Below are 21482 nucleotides of genomic sequence, written 5' to 3' on the forward strand. Positions count from 1 at the left end.
GATAACTAAACCCTAACATCAATAAGTACTAATAAATATTAATATAACATAAGCACCACTTTTATTGCAATGTGAAACCAGTTTATTATCCACAGATGAAATCAAATTGCTGCCTTTATTACTGTCAGGAATGACTTCTAAGATATTTCTATTTACTACTTGAATATTCATCAGCACTCTGTATTTACAGCATCTAGTCTCTCTCTCTATGCCTGCCCCATGTTTATACACAAAATAATTTAAGAGCAATATTTTCTAATACAGTTTTCCGATTAATTTAGACACAAATGCACATTATGAGATTAATAGCAGACCAATTGCTAAATCTGATACAGTTATAACACCAACAGAAAATCTTATCATGCTTGTATTTGCAATAAGAACACTGAAAAAAAGGTAAATACAGAGTTTGCAGACTGGTATCAAACACTCAAATTCCTTCAAATTATTCAACTACCCACAAACTCAGTGGATAATGAAAAGCCACCTTTTGACAATAAACTAAAACGTTTGGCAATATTCCAAAGCCTTTCATTTCCTAAAGTGGTGCCTTTTATTAAAGTAACAGTATATAAGCGGATGTTTTTATGCATCCTGTAATTTAGAAAACCTAAGAGATGATTTCCCCAGCCCCAAAGTTGATCATCTTTCATTACAACAAACTGCACTTCAAGTCACACAGCCCTCAGATTTTTTATCCATCCCCTCGCTTTCTTTTCCCCCCATTTTAAATGGAACTAACTTGAAAATTCTGACATTTTCAAGAATGCCTGCCTGGTAATTTCTGTGAGGCACAGACAGCCTCCAATTACAATGAAATAACTACAGTGTATTACCATTTTTAGAGCATTCTTTGGTTTTCTGAAGTGAATCAAAGCTCTCCATGGGAGCTACTCTGATAAGCGTCAGAACAATAATGCGCTATAAACTCTAAGCATTAGAACAAGGGATTCAGAACTTTGTTTACATGGATGACATCTAAGCATGTGTAAAAAGATCCCAGAAACTTCCTTAAGGGGACTGCCTATATATTTCTACATTTTAAGACTTCCCCTGTTAGCAAGTTTAAATAGGTCCCAAAAAAAGGGCATAAAATTCAAGAAAATTCATTTCTCTCCTTTCACCTGGTCTTTTGTTTGGTTCTCTATACACAGGCCAGGTAATCACTTCTGGCTATAAGGATCCATATATACAAAGAAGCTGAGACCTCTGTCATTCTTCTGCTGTATCAGAAATCACTGGCAAAACAAAAGTAATTTTAGTTAATCTACTTCCACTCATGTTCCTCAGTAGAGACTCTTCCCAGACACTTGCAGGAGGAAAACCCATTCCATCAACACTGAATTAGCACATCCATACCTACATCCCATTTCACATGAACCTACAGAGAGGATGCTTAGTGACACAAAGGCTGCAGATAACAGAAACATAGCACGGACTCCAAAACTGGGACTTCCTATTGTTTCCAGGTTGTTTAAGTTCTTGCAGCATGGTGTTTGTTCGCCAGTCCCCACAGAAACAAATTTGGAAAGATTGCACCTAGATACTTACAACGAAGCATCAGACAGTGTGAGTCCACTTTTGCTTATCCTTTCCTGCGGAATACTCAGATGCCTTCACTGGAAATTTCTGGCTATGTAAGGAATACCATGTTGAGCCTGAGCATTTCCTGAGAGTATTTATTCAGTCTTTGACACCAGTGGGAGTTTGACCCTATTGCAGACCAAATGAAAATGCAGATAGAGAAAAGCAGAAATCCATGCACTTTAGATGTATTGACCATATATGTATGTCTGGGATATATAAAAGGAAGTCATTTATAATCAAGAAGCATAAGTGCTTATTCTGAATCTGACATTTAAATATCCCATCAACAGCAACCAGCATTGCAAAATGGTTTAATTAACCTGAAAGGATGTAATTTTATGCTATTTAGCAAGAAATACAAATTTTAAAGTGCTTTTACGCAGTATATATCCAAGTAGTAAGGCCAAATCCTGCTCTTAGCTACCCGTAGTTGAACATGGGGTAGTTTCATTTAACTCCCTTAATAAACCTGCACTGAAGATGGTGCAAATACAAGCAGAATTTGTCCCACATATTCAATAATTCATTTTCTAAAATTACCACGCTTTTCACAACATTCTAATGGTGCAGTTGAAAGTTAGTAAAACCCAGCGAAAAAATGGGTCACTGCATGGTCTCTGGGGCCATGAATCCTTGGGGTTCCCCCTCTCCTTGCATTTTTTATGTAATCTGGCTCAGCCACCTGTCCTTCCCTAAATTTAAAAATACCTAGTTGAGATCCAAGTCCCAGGCAGAATGGCTGGTCCAGATGAAAATGTTGTGGAAAGAATAATAGCAGCACACTGCCAGGCTCTCCTTGCAATGATCTTTCCTGCCCTGGTGTTGGAGCTGTAGCTATTATGGATCTCTGAATAGTCTGCATAACCCAACACCCTAACCTTACTCAGAAGAGGTCCTGGCAGCTGATGCTAATGCCCCAAGAACAACGGATGGCCCGGATGAGAATGGTGGGGAAAGAAGCAATGTTGCTTCAGTGCCATGCTCCTCTTGGCATGCCATTTGCAGCCCCAATGTCTCTGGAGCTGTAGGCTTTATGACAGTCTGAACCCTAACCCTAACCCTAATCTAAATGGCACCTTGGAGCTGAGTGCACAGTCCCAAGCACCACGGCTGGTCCAGATGAAAGAAGTCCAGAAAGATAAATAGTGGTACACTTCCACGCTCTCCTTATGTTGTGTTTAGCAGGCCCAGTGTCCCTGGAGATGTAGGCATTATAGATCTCCGAACAGTAACCCTTACCCGAATCTAAATGGCACGTTGGACCTAAGTTTAAAGTCCCAGTCACCATGGCTGGCCCAGAAAAGAAAGGTGAGGAACAATGTCTTTGCAGTGCTGCGCTCCACTCGGCATGAATTTTGCAAACCAAGTGTCCCTGTCTATGTAGGCTTTATGGCTGCCTGAACCCTAACCCTAAACCTAACCCTAATCCAAATGGAACCTTGGACCTGAGTTTCAAGTCCCAAGCAGAATGGCTGGTCCAGATGAAAATGTGTTGGAAAGAATTATAGTGGTACACTGCCAGGCTCTCCTTGCAATGATCTTTGATGCCCTGGTGTTGCAGCTGCAGCTATTATGGATCTCTGAACAGTCTGCATGACCCAACACCCTGACCCTAATCAGAAAAGCACCTGGCAGCTGATGCTAATGTCCCAAGAACAATGGCTGGCCCAGACAAGAAAGGTATGGTAAGAAGCAATGTTGTTGCAGTGCCGTGCTCCATTAGGCATGACTTTTGCAGCCCAAATGTCCTGTAGCCTTTATGACAGTATGAACGGTAACCCTAACCCTAATCTAAATGGCACCTTGGAACTTACTATAGGGCCCTAATCACCATGGCCGTCCCAGATGAGAATGGTAGGGAATAAGCAATGTCTTTGCAGTGCCATGCTCCACTCAGCATGAATTTTGCAACCCAAGTCTCCTTGTCTATGTAGGCTTTACGAGTGCCTGAACCCTAACCCTAAACCTAACCCTAACCGTAATCCTAACCCTAATCTAAATGGAACCTTGGAGCTGAGTTTCAAGTCCCAAGCAGAATGGCTGGTTCAGATGAAAATGTGTTGGAAAGTATAATAGTGATACACTGCCAGGCTCTCCTTGCAATGATCCTTGCTGCCCTGGTTTTAGAGCTTTAGCTATTATGGATCTCTGAACAGTTTGCATAACTCAACACCCTGACCCTAATCAGAAAAGCACCTGGCAGCTGATGCTAATGTCCCAAGAACAATGGCTGGCCCAGACAAGAAAGGTATGGTAAGAAGCAATGTTGTTGCAGTGCCGTGCTCCATTAGGCATGACTTTTGCAGCCCAAATGTCCTGTAGCCTTTATGACAGTCCGAACGGTAACCCTAACCCTAATCTAAATGGCACCTTGGAGTTTAGTTTAGCGTCTAATCGCCATGGCTGTCCCAGATGAGAAATGTGTGGAACAAGCAATGTCTTTGCAGTGCAGTGCTCCATTAGGCATGACTTTTGCAACCCAAGTGTTTCTGTCTGTGTAGATTTTATGAGTGCCTGAACCCTCCTGAAGATAACTTGCGTTAAAGCTATCAAAGGATAATGCAGGAGACTTAATATGTAATATTGAATCCTTTGAGGTCCAGAACTAAAATAACCTGATGTCTTCATCCTGCTCATACTCACAGTGTGGCTGACATCCTTCTGAAATCCCGAGAGGTGTGATCCACTTGACAAAAGGTCATACTGTGATGGATTATTCTCTCTGCTGTGTGACTCCAGGATTCACTTCATCTCTCTGCACTCTTATTCCCCCACAAATTTTGTCTTGCCTCCTTGCATTATATGTTCTTTAGCAGAAGAACTCCCTTAAAAAGGTAAGTCTTCAATGTCTGCTATGGAGACCAAAAACGAAGGCTAATTGAGTAGTTTTTGAATCTGTTCCAACTCTCTGCTCTATGCGGGCATCTGTGTGTCCCCAGGCAAGACACCTGCCCCAGGTACCACAAGCAGAATTCCTAGTGGGATTTAGGACAGAGAATACTTCAGAGAATCTCTGCTTGTTTTAATCTTTGCAAAGTTCTTGGCACAAAATTCCCTGCCTATGCTACTACCCACAGCAGCTCAAGTGGGATCCCAGAGAAGGATTCTGGTCCTTAGGAGTTTTCCACAGACAGGAGACTTTTCAGGAGGATTATACTTCAGAATTCCTCTGCCTACAGTAACTCTGGTTTATGAACCCGTGGGCATGACAACAAGTGCAGTACCATAACCATCTCATCCTTGGGCCTCCCTGTTCAAAATCTTCCTGCCACAGGCTTTCTTTGTAGTTCTCTCCTGTTTTGTTACTCCTAATAGAACACTGTTACCACACCAAGTTGCCCTCATAATCTGGCAGAAGCAGATGGATAGCTCAGAGTGCTAATTTGCCCCCCCCCCAAACCCCAAAACCCCCCAGGAGATCCAGGCCCCACTTCACATTTGATGAGACTGTAAAAAACAGCACAATTTGGGGAAAGTCCGTAGGAACTGTCACCCACACACTGCTCTGTTCCTCCAGGAGAGGCATTCAGAACCTGGCACAGTGCCAGACACAATGAAGCACAAGTAAGCCCTCAACAAAACTCTTCAGTATCTTGAAATTAATGAGCCATTGCTGATCATCCCACACCTGGAGAAAGATGTGACTGGTATGACAGTAAGACCAGAAGCTAGGTACTCCAGAAACACAATTTTTCTGGTACATTACAACAGACATTACAGATAGTCTGGTACACTTCTGATGCCCACAAGCCTGCCAGTCCTCCTGTTCATTGCCAAAATTACCATGATAATCATAACCCACAGTGCAGTGTCTTCATTCTTCCCCTCCCCTAGACTTTTTTGGAGCCTCTGGATCTTTCTTTCATCCTTCCCTGTGCTCAGCAGTTATTTCTGCCTGCACCTTGGCACGCTGAGATCAATGTGGATGCTGAAAATTGAACACTAGATCAAGAAGTATGGGGCAGTATGGGGCAAAGAGCTATGTCAAGAGCTAAAAGGGGCCATAGCATGCCCCAAGGACTTGTGGGGCAGTTCTTGCTCCCAAAGATGGACTGTAGCATGGACATGTTTGAGGCATTCTCAAAATGACTGAAAAGGCCAGCAGTGTTGCTGTCAATACAAGGATCATTCCCAAAGCAACCCCTAGGAGCTTCCTGTGAAGAAGCATAAATTGATCTTTTATTTCTCAGTTTTCCAACAGCAAAATGTGGAATAATAGCACCTTAGTCACAATAATTCCATATTGCGAGGATAAATTAACTATTGCCATGTATTCAAGACACTGTGGCAACATGGATCATAGAATAAAGCTATCTATAGCTACATAACCAATACAGATAAAAATATCTATAAATAAAAACTCTAAGTACTACTGCAATACAAATAATAAATAAAAGTGAAAAAGACTTAGTCATACATACAGGTGGATTTCCAATTACGGAGGAAGCACTTTTACAGAGAGCAGAGTGGAGCACATCAAGTGGGATGGTGAAGAGAAAGGTAATAAATCATTCTACAAATAAATTATTCTGAAAAACAGCCATCACAGGCAGAGGTATGTTCTTAAACTTCTGGAATGCAGTTTTTTCTAGTAAATTTCTATCTAAGAAGTATATATGAGCATCCTCCTACATGTACAAACCCCACTTTTTCCTGGAACAAAACATGGATATCCATGTAGCCTGCTCAATCTAAACACGGATGCAAGTAGTTCTTTGAGCTGTGGAGTTAATGAAGCATTTGTGGAGAGCAGTTTACTATCCTGCCAAGAATTTATAGCACTATAAATCCTCATACTGTATTTTACTTTGAAATAACCTCCCTGTATAGACAAGCCCCAAGATGCAACAGCACATGTGCATGGGGAAGCTTGCCAAACTTTTCTCCAGCTGACCCAAGGAATACATATGTGAGAAGGGAAGCATGGAGAAGAGCAGATTTTATACTGTTGATCATGGAGTTCTGATGTCAGTGGAGGGAGTCGGTGCCTTGCTAAGATGTTTTCTAAGAGCCACAGAGTAATAGAGGCTGAAGCATCACACCAGGAACACAGACAAGAGACAACTCTTATTACAGCAGTATCCAAATATCCCTGCATCTAATATCCACTTCACACTTCAGAAGCCTCTGGGACCAGTACACATACAGAACATGACAGGTATATTCAGAGAATACTGCTGGGCTGCACAGATACAGGTAAGATAGCAAACGTCTCTCTGGAACTAAAGAAGTACAGCTGCCTGAGAGGCAAAGGTTACCTTCAGCAGTACTCAGAATACTGCTTCCAGGACACTGACAGAGCCATTCTGCATCACATTCCTGTAGGGCAATGTTGTGTACCTGTATCATGGTGCTTCATGGCCCAGGGCATATATATATATATATATATATATATATGAACATCCTGAAAAGCAACCAAGTGGCCTGAAAGCTGTATTCCCCCCTTTTTGCTTGTTTTCCCAATGGCTGGCTAATCCAACTGTCTTTCAGCTGGCAAAAAGGCTTTCTGCTTTCCCCAAACTAGGTTCTGGGATGCCTGCTGGCCCTCAGTTTTGCTGTTTCAAAGAGAATGAGGAGGGGCATTTTCTTTACCCAGCACATTGTTCCAGCACAGCAGATGGGACCTTGTCCTTCAGCAAAGCAACCTCAGATCCTGCTTTCAGTCAGAAAATGGTGGCTAGGACAGAAAATAGCAAATACCACAAAAATACAATTACAATTAAAATGTCATTTGAGAGGTTTATATTAAAATCTTTTTATACCAAGAGTACTTTGTAGGTACAGGCATGCTGATATCCTACAACTACCCAGTAGCTCTAGGGCATTCTCTGTACAGAACAGCAATAGCTGTTCTCTGAAGGCAAAGCAGTCCTAGCGTGTATACAGCATATGCCAGCAAAATTCAGCTTATGCCAGCAAAATTCTGTTTTTGCCAGCAAAATTCTGCTTTTGCCAACATAACTTGCTCCAGATCATCAAAATGAAGCTCTAACCTTCATTTCTCTAAGCAGGAGAAAGAGCTATACCCATGACATCCCTGCACATTTACTTTCATCAATGTAGCTCCATCAGTCATGTCTTCATACACTGGATTGACACTGAAAGGCTGCCAAGGAATAGTGTAGACCTAGCACTAGTTTCTGGAGCTCACAATTTCCAGTGCTTACAGATTTCAATCTTTGTTAATATTGCAACATTTCCTGCTTCTAATAAAACATATGATATATATCTAAACAATCTTCCAGTATGTTATGCATATATTTATTTAGATACTTTTTTCAGTGCAGATACGGCTTCTATTACAGTCAACGTTTAAAAATCACAAAAACAACAGCCTGAAATGAAAGTGCTGGCATGCAGCTACCCAAATGAAAATTCTGTAACAAATTTACATTTAATCCTATCTATATTTGAAAGTATTCAGATTACAGTGTTCGATGACCTATTTTTTTTCAGCATTTCATTCTTCCTGCTAGATACCACTTGAGATGACTATACACACATCCTGATCCCCTTAAATGTTTTCGAGCAGAAACCACTGCTCAGAAACTCATAACATTACATTTCATGCCCTTGCCATTTCCCTCACATTGCAGATACAGAGCAATAGGCTACATCAGTAATCTCATTTACTACTATCAGCTTGCCACCTTAACCCAGTTTGCAGAAAGCTGTCATTATCCCCCACCTTCAAACTTCAGTCATTTGAGCAGGAAAAAAAATACTTTTCTGAGCCATAACAATGCCACCCCCCCAAAAAAAAACCACAATAAAAGATAAAGTAAATGCTTATTAATAAATATCAACTACAGTGATTGTAGTTAAGGTGTTACTGCTTTGATTTGTAATCACCACTCTGGGAACAATCAAGAATACTGAGCATGAAGTAAGAACAGATATTTTTTTTTTTTACTGGACCCAAAAAAGAAACCTTGCAAGCCAAAACAGTTTGGGTAAAAGAGTGATAATTAACACGCAATCCAGCACTACACTTCCTGACAGCTTAGCACCAAAGGTCAGCTTACATTTATTTGAATTTATAACTTAGTATTTCTAATTGTTCTTATCCATGCCTGCTGACTACTATCCTCAATAGAAGAAACCATATATATATGTAGTTTTATATAGTTTATATATATATACAATATAGTTTTCTGCCTTACAAATTTGCCATTGCTCAGCTTCTTCTTCCATAAACAACTAATATAATCAGAGATACTAAATCACAAAATTATATTAGTTGAAAACTTGCAAGGAGAAGACACTTGTAAAATAAAACAGCAGACCTCTAGCAAAACCAAGGCAAACCCCTAGTGCTGGGCAGTATTCCCATGCTATTCCAATAATGGCAAGCTTCTGCTAAAATGAAGCTGCTCTTTGTGAGAAAAGTTGTAATGACAGGTCAAATACTGTTTCAGGTTTGAGAGAACACAGAATAAAACTTATGCATGAGCACCAGTGTACAGCAGATTGTAGTACACTGCGAAGTGCAAAATCATAGAACCATAAAATAGTTAGGGTTAAAAAGGAGCTTAAGATCATCTAGTTCCAAACCCTCTGCCATGGGCAGGGGCACCTCACATTAAACCATATCACCCAAGGCTCTCTCCAACCTGGCCTTGAACACTGCCAGGGATGGAGCATTCACAACCTCCCTGGGCAACCCATTCCACTGCCTCACCACCCTCACAGTAAAGAAATTCCTCCTTATATCCAATCTAAACTTCCCCTGTTTAAGTTTTAACCTGTTACCTCTTGTCCTATCACTACAGTCCCTAATGGACAGTCCCTCCCCAGCATCCCTATAGGCCCCCTTCAGATACTGGAAGGCTGCTATGAGGTCTCAACGCAGCCTTCTCTTCTCCAGGCTGAACAGCCCCAACTTCTTCAGCCTGTCTTCATACAGGAGGTGCTCCAGTCCCCTGATCATCCTCGTGGCCCTCCACTGGATACCATGGATAATTCAACAGCATGGTAGTTCATCAGGTTAGAAAGTCTTTTCCTTTAACAACACTTAGAGAAGTTACAAGCTTGCAGGCAACTGTTCTAACCAGCAGTGCCCTCCAGCACCTGGCACTGTTAGGTCACTACTGAGGATAAATACATTAAATATGATTTCAAGCCTCTTCCTTCACTGATTTGGTTCATTTTTTCCTATGGTTCCTGACAGAGACAGTAAAAGATAGTCTTTCACAAAATGACAGACCACTGAAATACTGAAACTTTTATCTACGATTATCACTTACATAGTTATTTGCCAGGATTCTATGAAATACCTACTAGGATATTGTCAAGTATCTTTCCAAAAAAGCATAAAATCCACGTTCAATAAAGGAAATTACCCTGCATGAATACAAAACAGGGATTCAAAATAAAAGCTCCCCACACAGCTAGTTTAGTGTATCAGCTAAAGACAACGCCATTTCTCCAGAAAAATGACAGGACAATCTGCTTCCCTAAGTGGATGGATGTGCCTTCCATTTGTTAGAGGATGCAGCAGGTGATGTCAGTCACGTGAAGTTCCCAATGACTGGAAAAAGGGAAATATAACCCCCATTTTCAAGAAGGGGAAAATGGATGACTCGGGGAATTACAGACCAGTCAGTCTCACTTCTGTGCCTGCCAAAATCTTGGAGCAGATTCTCCTGGAAGGCATGCTAAGGCGCATGAAAATCAACAAGGTGCTTGGTGACAGACGGCATGGCTTCACTAAGGGGCAATCCTGCCTGACCACTCTGGTGGCCTTCTATGACGGGGCTACAGAACTGATGGACAGGGGTAGAGCAGTTGATGTCATCTACCTGGACTTGTACAAAGTGTTCGACACTGTCCCACATGACATCCTTGTCTCTAAACTGGAGAGACATCAATTTGATGGATTGACCACTTGGTGGATAAAGAACTGGCTGGATGCTTACATGCCAAGAGTTGTGGTCAATGGCTCAATGTCCAGCTGAAGACCAGTAACGAGTGGTGTCCCTCAGGGATCGGTGTTGAGACCGGTCTTGTTCAACATCTTTGCTGCTGACATGGACAGTGGGATTGAGTGAGCCCTCAGCAAGTTTGCCGATGACACCAAGCTGTGTGGTTCGGTTGATACCCTGGAGGGAAGGAATGCCATCCAGAGGGACCTTGACACACTTGTGAGGTGGGCTGATGCCAACCTCATGAAGTTTAACCATGCCAAGTGCAAGGTCCTACACCTGGGTCGGAGCAATCCCAGGCACAGCTACAGGCTGGGCAGAGAAGAGATTCAGAGCAGCCCTGCAGAGAAGGACTTGGGGGTGCTGGTCGATGAGAAACTTAACATGAGCCGGCAGCGTGCGCTTTCAGCCCAGAAAGCCAACTGCATCCTGGGCTGCATCAAAAGAGTGTGACCAGCAGGTCGAAGGAGGTGATCCTGCCCCTCTACTCTGCTCTCGTGAGACCTCACCTGGAGTATTGTGTGCAGTTCTGGTGTCCTCAACATAAAAAGGACATGGAACTGTTGGAACAAGTCCAGAGGAGGGCCACAAGGACGATCAGGGGACTGGAGCACCTCCTGTATGAAGACAGGCTGAGAAAGTTGAGGCTGTTCAGCCTGGAGAAGAGAAGGCTGCGTGGAGACCTCATAGCAGCCTTCCAGTATCTGAAGGGGGCCTGTAAGGATGCTGGGGAGGGACTCTTCATTACGGTCTGTAGTGACCGGACAAGGAGTAATGGGTTAAAACTTAAACAGGGGAAGTTTAGACTGCATATTAGGAAGAATTTCTTTACTGTGAGGGTGGTGAGGCACTGGAATGTGTTGCCCAGGGAAAGTTGTGAATGCTCCATCCCTGGCAGTGTTCAAGGCCAGGTTGGAGAGAGCCTTGGGTGATATGGTTTGATGTGAGGTGCCCCTGCCCAGGGCAGAGGGTTTGGAACTAGGTGATCTTAAGGTCCTTTCCAACCCTAACTATTCTATGATCCTATGGTCATTCCCTGTTCTATGTTTAGGAAGGGGCCTCCTTGATATTAAGAAGCCTCAACCATTCCAACATAGCTTTAATTTACAAATGTCAGGTACAGTTTGCCTATTGCCCTTATCCATATTGTGTTGTTCTTTCCTGATTATTAGGGATTTGTATTCTGAGCTTGTGAAGTGGAATTACAGTACAAAAACCCCAGAGTACCCCAGGCTCTACATGAACAAAGTAGAAATTTCCAATGACAGCAGTAATAGTTTATATCTTCTCCAAAGTTTTAGGAAGGCTTTGTTACTTTCTTCACATTTAGCATCATTAGCATCATTGCCTTCTCTTGACACATACTGTGACTGGAGCAAAAACTTCTTTCGTGTGGCTGTAAACAGACTGCACAAAATGATGTGTCCAGCAAACAGCACTCCTTCCTCTTTTGACCTTTCACAAATTCAACCCATTCATTGCATATTTAGATTATTGAGAACATGGGCATTAAAGACATACACACATCTGAAGCTGGAAGCAACAGCCTGCCAGCTCCCATACAGCTGTGCTTTTGGTCCCCCTGCCTAAGTGAGGGAAGGCATCGGCACACCCCATGGGTACCTGAAATGCCAGCACAGCCAGGAGACTCTCCGCCCCTGTGACCAGTCTCTAAGCTTGCAGCGTGGCAACCAACATTTCTTTACGTATCACCTTGTTGTTTCTGAAGAACTGCTGCTTAATCAGAAAAACAGCGACAGAACTGGGGGCAAGCAACAAGAAGCAGCCAACTCCCCCCTGCCCAGCACAGCTCTCCTCGGCCAAGGGCCCGCATCTCATCCACGCTGTCAGAGGTGAGAGGACCTGTCTGTCTCCCAGCACGCCCGCAGCCCCGGACTTCCAGCCCAGTTCCCTCGGGCAGGACGGGGAATACCCCGTTCCCCAAGGGGGCAAACACCCACACTCGCTACGGGACGGAAGCTCCCAGTAGCACCACGGGGAGAAGCTCTCCCCTTTCCAGGGCAGCGAGGCGAATGCCTATAACCTGGGAGCACTTGGAGCCCCACCGCCACCCGTACCCCCACAACGCTCCCCCTCCTCCAGCAGCCGCCCCTCCCAGCCCTGCCGGGGCGCCGGCCCCGCCCCGTCCCGCCCCCCGCGGCGGCGGAGTCCGCAGCGCACCGCCCGCCGCCTGCCCCTGCCTGGCGCTACCTGTGCGTTGGAGCCGAGCTCGGGCGGCCGTCGGGCGCCGAGCAGCTTGGCCGTGGTCTGCAGGTTGATGGGGGCGGTCTGCGGGGGCTCCACGCCCAGCCCGCCGTTGAGGTGCGCCGTCACCATCGCGATGGGCGCCTTGGCCGGCACTACGGAGATGGCCAGGCTCTGCCCGGGGCTGCCGCTGGGGCTCCCGCCGCCACCGCTGCCGCCGCCAACACCGCCACCGCCGGGTGCCTTCAGGAGAGCCGGGACGCCGCCGGGCTTGGCGCTGCCGCTGGCGCCGGTGCCCACCAGAACGGCCGCGGGGCAGCTCCGCACCGCCAGCTTCTGCCGGGGGAGAGAAGGGGAGAGAGAAGCGGCATCGTCACTCGCCGGGCTGCAGCCGGATCCCGGCCCCCCGGCCCCGCTCGGTCCTCCCGAGCGCAGCGGCTGGATCGGCCCTGCCGGGCTCGGCCCCGGCAACACGGGTTTGGGTTTCTTCCCCCTTAATTTTATTATTATTATTACTATATTTTTAATGTAATTCTTTATGGAAGGGCGGGGGGGGCAGGGGACAAGGTTGCTCTTTCCCTCCTCGCTCGGGAAGTTGCTTTTTACTTGGGGTTTCCAAAGTCTTTTGGTATCTCTTTATGGCCGGAACTACTGATCCGGGTATAGATCTAGATAATACTGCAGTTTAATTAGTAATAGAAGGCTTAAAAGAACGTTATTTTCAACTTTCCCTTCCATCCAGGTCTGAAAGTCCCTGACATGTGCTCACCTTACCCCCAGCGCTTCGCTATTTTTCCTGTTCTTTCAGCCTCACGACGGAGTCGGGTTTTTGGTTTCGCCTTTAACTTCCTCTCCCTTCTTCACAAACTTCCACTATTTGTTGTTGTTTTGCTTTGTTCCCCTTGCCCCCCCCCCCCCCCCCCCCCCCCCCCGCTAACTTTTCTCCATAGTACCCATTTTAACTCGCTGTTCTCTGTTTTTCTTAACAGTTGTGCTTTTAAATTGCTACAGAGTGGCCATTCTGTCGCCTGTAACAGGGGTACATTGACTATGATCTTCTTTTACCCTATCCTTTACAGGACTTGCATGTGGGATTTCTATAGGCGCTGTTAAGTTGCTGTATCGTAAATGCCAGTGTCTGTGGAAAAAACTTTTTGCACTTGAAAGAATCTCAGAAGCTGTTCTTATTAATGCCGTTTAGAATCACAGAATTGTAGGATCAGCGAGGTTGAAAAAGACCTGGAAGCCAGGTCAAGCCTCTTTTGATACTTTGAAGTATTAAACATCTCATTTTTACAAGAATTGACAGTAAAGATACTTTGTCCTGCAAAGACTTCTGCCTGTAACTTATTCACTGTCTGGTCCTGATGGTTTCAGTGCCATTATATCTAATGTGTAGCCTTCTACCAAAGGCCACTGCCTCTTTAGGTCTGCTGCTGTACTAGTAAAGTCATTAAGAGTTTTGTTGTCAACTTTGCTTGTTTAAAATACAGTGTAGATACATACATACATATATATATGTGTGTATGTAAAGTCACAGTAATGCTTAGTTCTTTCCAGAATTAAAGCTTAAAGTCTTCTGTACATAAAGTGGTACAAAAGTAACTGACTTCTAAGAACATAGCTTCCTTCTTACCTTTAAACCCATTATACACTTTAAGGCTGTAAAGCCTTAATTGTCAAATATGTTTGCTCCAGGAACTGTAGATTTTGTGTTTATGTGAAATAGAAAGTGTGTACTTTGTCAGAGATACCTGCTTCGTATTTTAATATAAAGAAACATCTTTTTTAATGACATTATCCTAGTAATGATGACTTCATGTAAATTGTTTTAAGCTTTGTGCACTTTTGCCTTTACCTCTCATTCTCCATTATCCTAACTGTCATCCCAAGGAAACATCAGCAATATTTTCCTTAGACTATGCTGTTGCACATCATAGATCATTTGAAGAAGAAAGAGGGAACTTTTCTTTCAGTACAGAAATACACTTGTGTGTTTAAAAGTACTCAAGTGAAAGCCAAGAAGCTCAGGTGTGTTTTATGTAGGTTGGAAAAGTTGCTCATGATGAAATCCTATACAATCTGTTTTGTCGTAGTACAGTTTTCCACTGGTGTTCCTTCTACTTATTGAATGCCCCAGTGCTGTGGTGATACAGATGCAAAGCAAGTGCATGTAGGAGAGCTGAATACCATCTCTCCTGCTATACTGCACACCTCCTTGCATGGCACCTTATTAACCTGTACAGTGACACAAAGTGTTCAGATTTAGAGTTCAGCTTTGTGGTTGTATTCTTGTTTTGATTTATGTAACGTGAGAAATGCTAAAAGCTCACAGACTGTTGGAAAATGCTGTACCTGGTTACAGTGCTAGAAATCCATCACTTAACTGGAGTTAGCCCAGGAGTGAAATCCTAGCTCAGCTGCAGACAACCAGAGGTTTGCTGCCAGCATCAGCAGCAGCCAGGGATTCTTTTTTATGGAATTATGAGCATTCGCTCTCCCTGATAGGTTACTGTATTGATGAAGTGTCTCCTAGTGTTTGTTCTCAGACATGGGAACATTTTGATTTCTGAATGGAAAACTTCTCACAGAAATACACAGTTTTACTGTACCAATTTTCACTGAAATAAAATTCCTAATATGTAATATTCTAGAGGTCTTGGTACAGCTTTACTTTCTTCTCGGGCAGTTCAAGAACACCTGAGCAAACAAAACTCCACGATCCCAAAAGATACACAGTCTTTGGTATCCCAGTGAAAAAAGCAAGTAAATTAAGTAGAAGTCAATTATGACTTTCCTGACAAAATTCAATAGCAAGTAATTGCTTTTTGTCTTGTTTCAGGGGAGGAAATCGTACCAAGAAAATGCAAAAGCAGCAATTCTATATAGAAATAGAAAAAATCAGTACTCAAGCTACCATCCATCCATTTCCACTGTTCTCCCTGTCTGTATTAACCGCAAGTTAGTTTTGTGTGTCTTTGCATGTGATATGTGGAGGTATTTTCCTAATAAACTGACAAACCTGTCTATTCATCTGTACATGACACAAAAAGCTAAGGAAGTAAGGGTTACTGCTTGTCTCAGTCTAAATGAGATAAATGTGAAATGCTTGTCATGTTGAACATGCATCTCCTTACGGAAAACTTTCATTTTTATTTAGGTTTAGGGCTCTTTTGTAAGTAAATATAGGGGAAAAGGGCCAATCGGCTCATGCCAGTCACCTCCCTGGGAAGCAATGCTGTGCTAAGTTTATTTAAATAACTGCAAGGTTTAGAAACTAGATCTGGAAGCAGATACAAAGGATCTGGTTCTCAAGATTAGCTTCCAGAAGAGAGTTACAGAAAAACTGTCTGGGGAAGAGCAGGGACAGTATCTCTTCTGTGTCTCATTTAATTAATTTTTTGAAAATAGACCTACCAAAACTTAAAAAATACCCCCCTTAGTCAGATTATGTTGGTTAGGGGATGAGCTGTTAATGCAGCTTTTCTTTGTAAGAACTGTTTTTACCTTGTACTCTGTAAAAACCTTGATAAAGGACTGCTGGCAGAAACAAAAATTACGGTATGAGAGATTAAAAAAAAGTCCTCCACAAAACCTGCATCTGCTGTATTCTGTTTCTTCCAGAATAATTAAAAGAGTAGTCTTGGTTTTTAAAGAGAAAGGAAATCTGCATTTCGATAATCAGTGAGCATAACGTACTCTCTGACACTCTTGGGATTATGAATAATAAGAAATGAAGCAAGCTTTGGACACTGCAGCTGAAAAAATGTGCTGATATAGTGGAAGAGCCAAGAGAGTAAAAAATATTGGCTCTAAATGCTGGAAAGCAGGTCGCTGCTTCTCATCCACAGCGTAACAGTTCTTACAATACACCAATTTTGAAGCGGTGCCTTTTCAATAGCAACACAACTTTCATTTTCACTGCAGGATGCCACAGGCAAACCGGAGTTTGAAATATGTATGCCAGTCACATGCAAACACACTACAATGTGCTGGAAAGCTGCCACTTGTTTATGATTTCCCATCTTGTATGTGGCACAGCCTCAACTATTCAAAGCAGAGCTAATATTTTTTTCCATATGTATCAAAATAACTCTGGCCTTTCTATTTATTTGTACATGTAAGCCCTCTCTCTCCCTACCCTCTCCTTTCTATTGAGGTCTATGCAGTAAATGTTTGCAGGTGAGAACCAACTGTGCAATAGTTTTAGCCTCCGTACCAGTGGTAACTCGAATGCTACTTCACCCCTCATGTATCATGAATCATTCTGTTCAGTGAATAAAGAAAGGGAAAGAGCAAAGGGAGAAAGGATTCGAAGGGGGCTGTGCTGTCATGGTGCACACCCTGAACAATACGGTATAGGAATGCACGTACACTGCAGAGACAGCATCACTTTTAGTGTAAGGCTTTGATTCCTTCATTTTCACTCTGCTGCAGCTTATATCCCATCTTCAAATCCTAAGCAATACAATGTCAACTTTACTTTACACATAAATCTCAAATAGGAGTATGGTCATACTCTGCAATGGAGGAATGCTCAGCTATTGGCTGCCCTTTGCCATGGCAATGATTTAAAACAAACACATGCCTATCTTCACGTTTTCCTAGTAAAATATGGATCTGCTTAAAAAGGACCTAAAATTCACTGTCCATCACATTTATATTTTAACACCTACGTGCTGTAGATAGAGACTTCAGTCCATTAATTTTCCTAGAATGATGCTCTCCTGACAAAGCAGTTTCACTGTGAAAAACTGGACTTGTTTTCAGAACAGTATCAGTTCTTTTCCTTAGTGGCCCCATGGCTAAGAGAAAACATTTGGCATAACCCTGAGAGTTTATTTAGCTTGCAGAAAACTGGCAATCCACTTTCAAACCAGAATGATGACTTGTCAATTAATAATTTAGCATTCAGCACTAATCTAAGGCCCCGCATGCAAAACAGCAGAACAGACTTCTCCAGCAATGACGACCATGACCTCTGTTCATTTACTCAACTGTCACAATAAAATTCTCTTGAACAACAGAATATTTAATATTCAAAGAGTGACAACACACAAATGCATTGTGGACAGGCCACCAGCTATGGCACTTTAGTATAGTGTCTTAGGACTTTGGTACAATCCTACGAATTTCAAAGTATTCCTCATGCATTTCCAAGTTGCTACTTATATACACAGCTGATCCTGCCTTATCTATACCTTCAGTCATGAACCAGCCACCTCCAAAACTTTATACACTGAAACAGAAACGAGCAGGGCTTCAGCTGAGCATGATCTATACACATACAGAGGCACCCACAGGAGGTTGGTGGGTGTTTGTGGAGGCAGAAAGCTCTGCAATCTGTATTTTATCTCTGGACTTCCATAAAACACACTTCCCTTTGCATAAAACCCTTGGGCACCAAGTTGCTTATGCCCCAAAAGAAAACTTTAAAACATGTTTTCATACAATGAGAATGAAAAACATCACATGGAAAAGTTTTAGGCGCTGTTCCTGAAACACTAAATTCAATGTAACACTGTGTTCAAGATGCGCAACCGAGGAGGAGGAGGAGCATTTTTAAGGAAGGCTGGGATAGTTCTCCTGCCAATCTCTCGGTAAATGACCTGTCAGTTTGATGCAAGCCCTCTCCCTGCGACGCCCAGGCTGGGGCTGGGGGAAGGGCTGGGGAGAAAGGAGGGGAGGGAGGAGAAATTGCTCGACAGAAATATTTGTAATGATCCCCAGGGAGGGGTCAGCATGGCGCGGGATGATGTGTGGTATGCAGTGGGCAGGCAGCCTTCCTCTCTTTCCTCTCGGGCTGCATGACACCCCCTCGGCTGCTCCCTGAGCAAACCCCTGTCCCCCGGCTTTTCCTAAAGACAGCCCCCCAAAACACAGTTAATAACGGAGGAGGCAGTGACTGCCCGACTTGGTGGAACTCAGCTGTTAGTTTTTGTCAAGAGGATTAAAAAAACAAACCGAAAATACAAAAACAGCTGAAGGAAATCTGGGACTCGGTGGAAACAGCCTTTCCAGGGGTGGACTTTCAGCCAAAGGAGGCCGAGGGTGAAACACGAGCAGAGGGTTTTACGTGTGTTGAAGTACAATCTCGGCATCATGATTTTTTTAAGGCTTCTTTTGTCTGTTGGATTCTTCTCCCTTTCCTTTCTCTCTCCCCCCCCCCCCCCCTTTTTTTTTTTTGACAACTTCCTGCCTGCCTGTCATTAGAAGTAGGAATGTATTCCTTTCTCTCTATCAGATCTCAGTTAATTAGCCATCGCTGCAGCAGGCTCAAGGATTTAAATTCAAAGTGAAACTCATTCTAATCAAAACTGCAGCAAACTGGGGGTTTTGTTTGACTTTAACCTGAAAGTCAGTTATTGTATCACTGATGTACATACCACATTACCAGCTGAGTGCTTTCAGCATCCCTCTATCAGTGTGAAATATTTAATCGGCACAAGGATCCAATCAGCACAGCAGAGGGGAATCTAGTGTGTGCATTAATTTACTTTCAGTTGAAAAGCAGTAAAGCAGGTCAGAAATATATAACCTTCTCCCTTCCCCCCCTCTGCTTTCCCCTCCCAAACAAATACACAGCACATCAGAAGAGTTTTGGCGGCGGGGGAGGGAATGAAAGCCACCCTGTATGAATCCAGATTGGAGAGTCAGACAATAAATTAGTCATTCCTGCCAAAGAATGACAAACACTGCCTGGAACAGAAGAGGGGAACAACACCCCCCCCTTCCTCCCTTCAACATACCCCCCAAAATCCTCTCTCAAATTAATTATGTTGTGTAATTGTTTGTTTTTTTTTAATCTTTGACTCTTTTTAAGCTAGAAAGATGGCTGAATGATTACCCCTTCTGTGTACGACATTAATTAGAAGGAAAGCAAATGCCAGAAAATAATGAAACAGTCTTTCTATTAAGGTGCAATGGCTTTGGATTTTCTGACCAGCCTTGTTCCCCAGGAAAGGCTTCCATTAATGTTATTGCTATTAAAAATCTGTTTCAGAAGCATTCCCAAGCTCTTCTACACATCAGCAATTTTATGTATCACAGAAGCATACCACAGCATACATAAGCTAAACTTTTTTTCCTAGCAAATTTACCCTTGTATTTCTCACTTATTCTCTGAAGACAATCACGTTCCTTATCTCCTTCATACCGTAACGAGAATATCGACATGCAGTTTTCTTTCACAAAGGATCGTTTACAACACGACTGTTACGTGAACAAACTTGTACAACACTGCAAGCAAAGCCATCGCGCAGAAATGCGACAACAGGCAATGATTAAAGTTCCACCACAAAACCCCACCCCAGCTCGTCAGTCTGATGTGGCCAAAGCTCTTCACGTGGCTACTTTCCAAGACAGGGCAGCAATGAAGAATTAGCTGATTTATGTAAAGAGAGAATTTTCCAAACTGGTAAACACCCTAATAATGGTAACAGTGGGCTTGGAAAAGCACATATTCACTGAAATGCAATTAGCCTTTAATTTCTGAAACCATTAAACAGCTTGCTGACTGAAAAAGCCAACACGTTTTCAACTGTACTGCTAACTGACAATCCACTCATCAAAGCTCAGAATTATCCGCTTAGTGACTTGTAAACAGCACTTTTTAACTAACAAGGAGTAGGGGGGAAAGAGAATGATACTTAATGAGAAAAGTCAGATTCATATTATGGAACATTCTGGAAGTGCCTGTGCATCTTGAAGGAGAGGAGGAGGGGGAGCTAGGATGGGGGTGTTTTTTTTAATAACCTCACAAATAATCCCTCCTCCTTTCTCTCTCCCAAACCATGTCAATGATCAAGGAAATGAGAACAAGGCGCTTGATTCACAGCTGACTCTCTCTTCTTGTTACATCAGATCAAGAAGGAGCAGTCTAAGAGGGGGGCTGATTTCTGCAGGGGAAACAAATCTACAAGCTGGCATTTTGTCTGCTACTCCTATTAATTAGCCCACTTTTTCTGTCAGAAAAGGAGCTTTTAAAACTTGCAACAGAGTTACATGTGTGCCCACTCACATATATGCAGAACATTAAATATTATGCATGTAGGACAAATCCCTCCCAAAAAATCTTCAAGGAAAGAGTGGTTGGTTTCCTATTTGATTTGATGGATGGATCTCTATTTTTTTCCTTAATCCCAAGAAAAACTGCGTAGTAAACTGCTAACAGTAAGATGCAGCCCACGCTAAAGCTCCTGTTAATGACAGCCTTTGGATAGGGTGTATTGTGCTCTGGATCAGGTCCATAGCAGCATGACTGCAACTCAATCTGAATGTCTATGAAATGCTTCTTTTAAACCCAAACTTACAACAGATGAAAACTTTGGCTTGATCTCACTTAGAATAAACCAGAAAGCATACAGGCATCCTCTTGGCAGGTCAGAGGAGGGTTTAAATGGCTCCCTGCTGTGTAACAAGGGTTCTCCCCTAGCCCCAAAGCTGCAGTCCTACTTGCCATTAGCAGCTCAAAATTTACATCCTTTTGCTGTTGCCAACTTCAGTTTCCCATGATTTGCCATGTCCTGTGCATTCAGGAGGACGGAATTCATCTGGCTTTATTTGATGGTAAAACCAAAAACAGCTCTCCCCAAACAAACACACAAAACCGAAACCAGTGTACACCATATAAACACTAATGTGCTTCTAATTTAAGTTTTGAAAAAACAAAGGCAGAGTGATTAAAGGCCAGGCGCATGCAGCTCAGCATATGGAGCCACAGTAAGTGCCCTAGAACAAGTTGAATGTTTCCATTGTGTGAAAGAC

At 43.1% G+C, this 21482-nt stretch overlaps 1 protein-coding gene across 3 annotated transcripts in view; it reads right to left on the reverse strand.

Annotated features, from left to right (window-relative positions):
* The window catches only part of PHF21B (PHD finger protein 21B), a 167435-nt gene that overhangs the window by 55454 nt on the left and 90499 nt on the right, over positions 1-21482 (reverse strand). For all 3 annotated transcript variants that reach the window (XM_062634913.1, XM_062634912.1, XM_062634911.1), the window contains one exon: positions 12723-13052. In XM_062634913.1, the coding sequence (XP_062490897.1) occupies positions 12723-13052 (330 nt within the window). The remainder of the gene's footprint in view (positions 1-12722; positions 13053-21482) is intronic.

The sequence above is a fragment of the Pezoporus occidentalis genome, unplaced genomic scaffold (genome assembly GCF_034315485.1).
Source record: "Pezoporus occidentalis ecotype Australia unplaced genomic scaffold, CSIRO_AGI_Poc_V1 ctg44, whole genome shotgun sequence".
NCBI classification, from domain to species: Eukaryota; Metazoa; Chordata; class Aves; order Psittaciformes; family Psittacidae; genus Pezoporus; species Pezoporus occidentalis.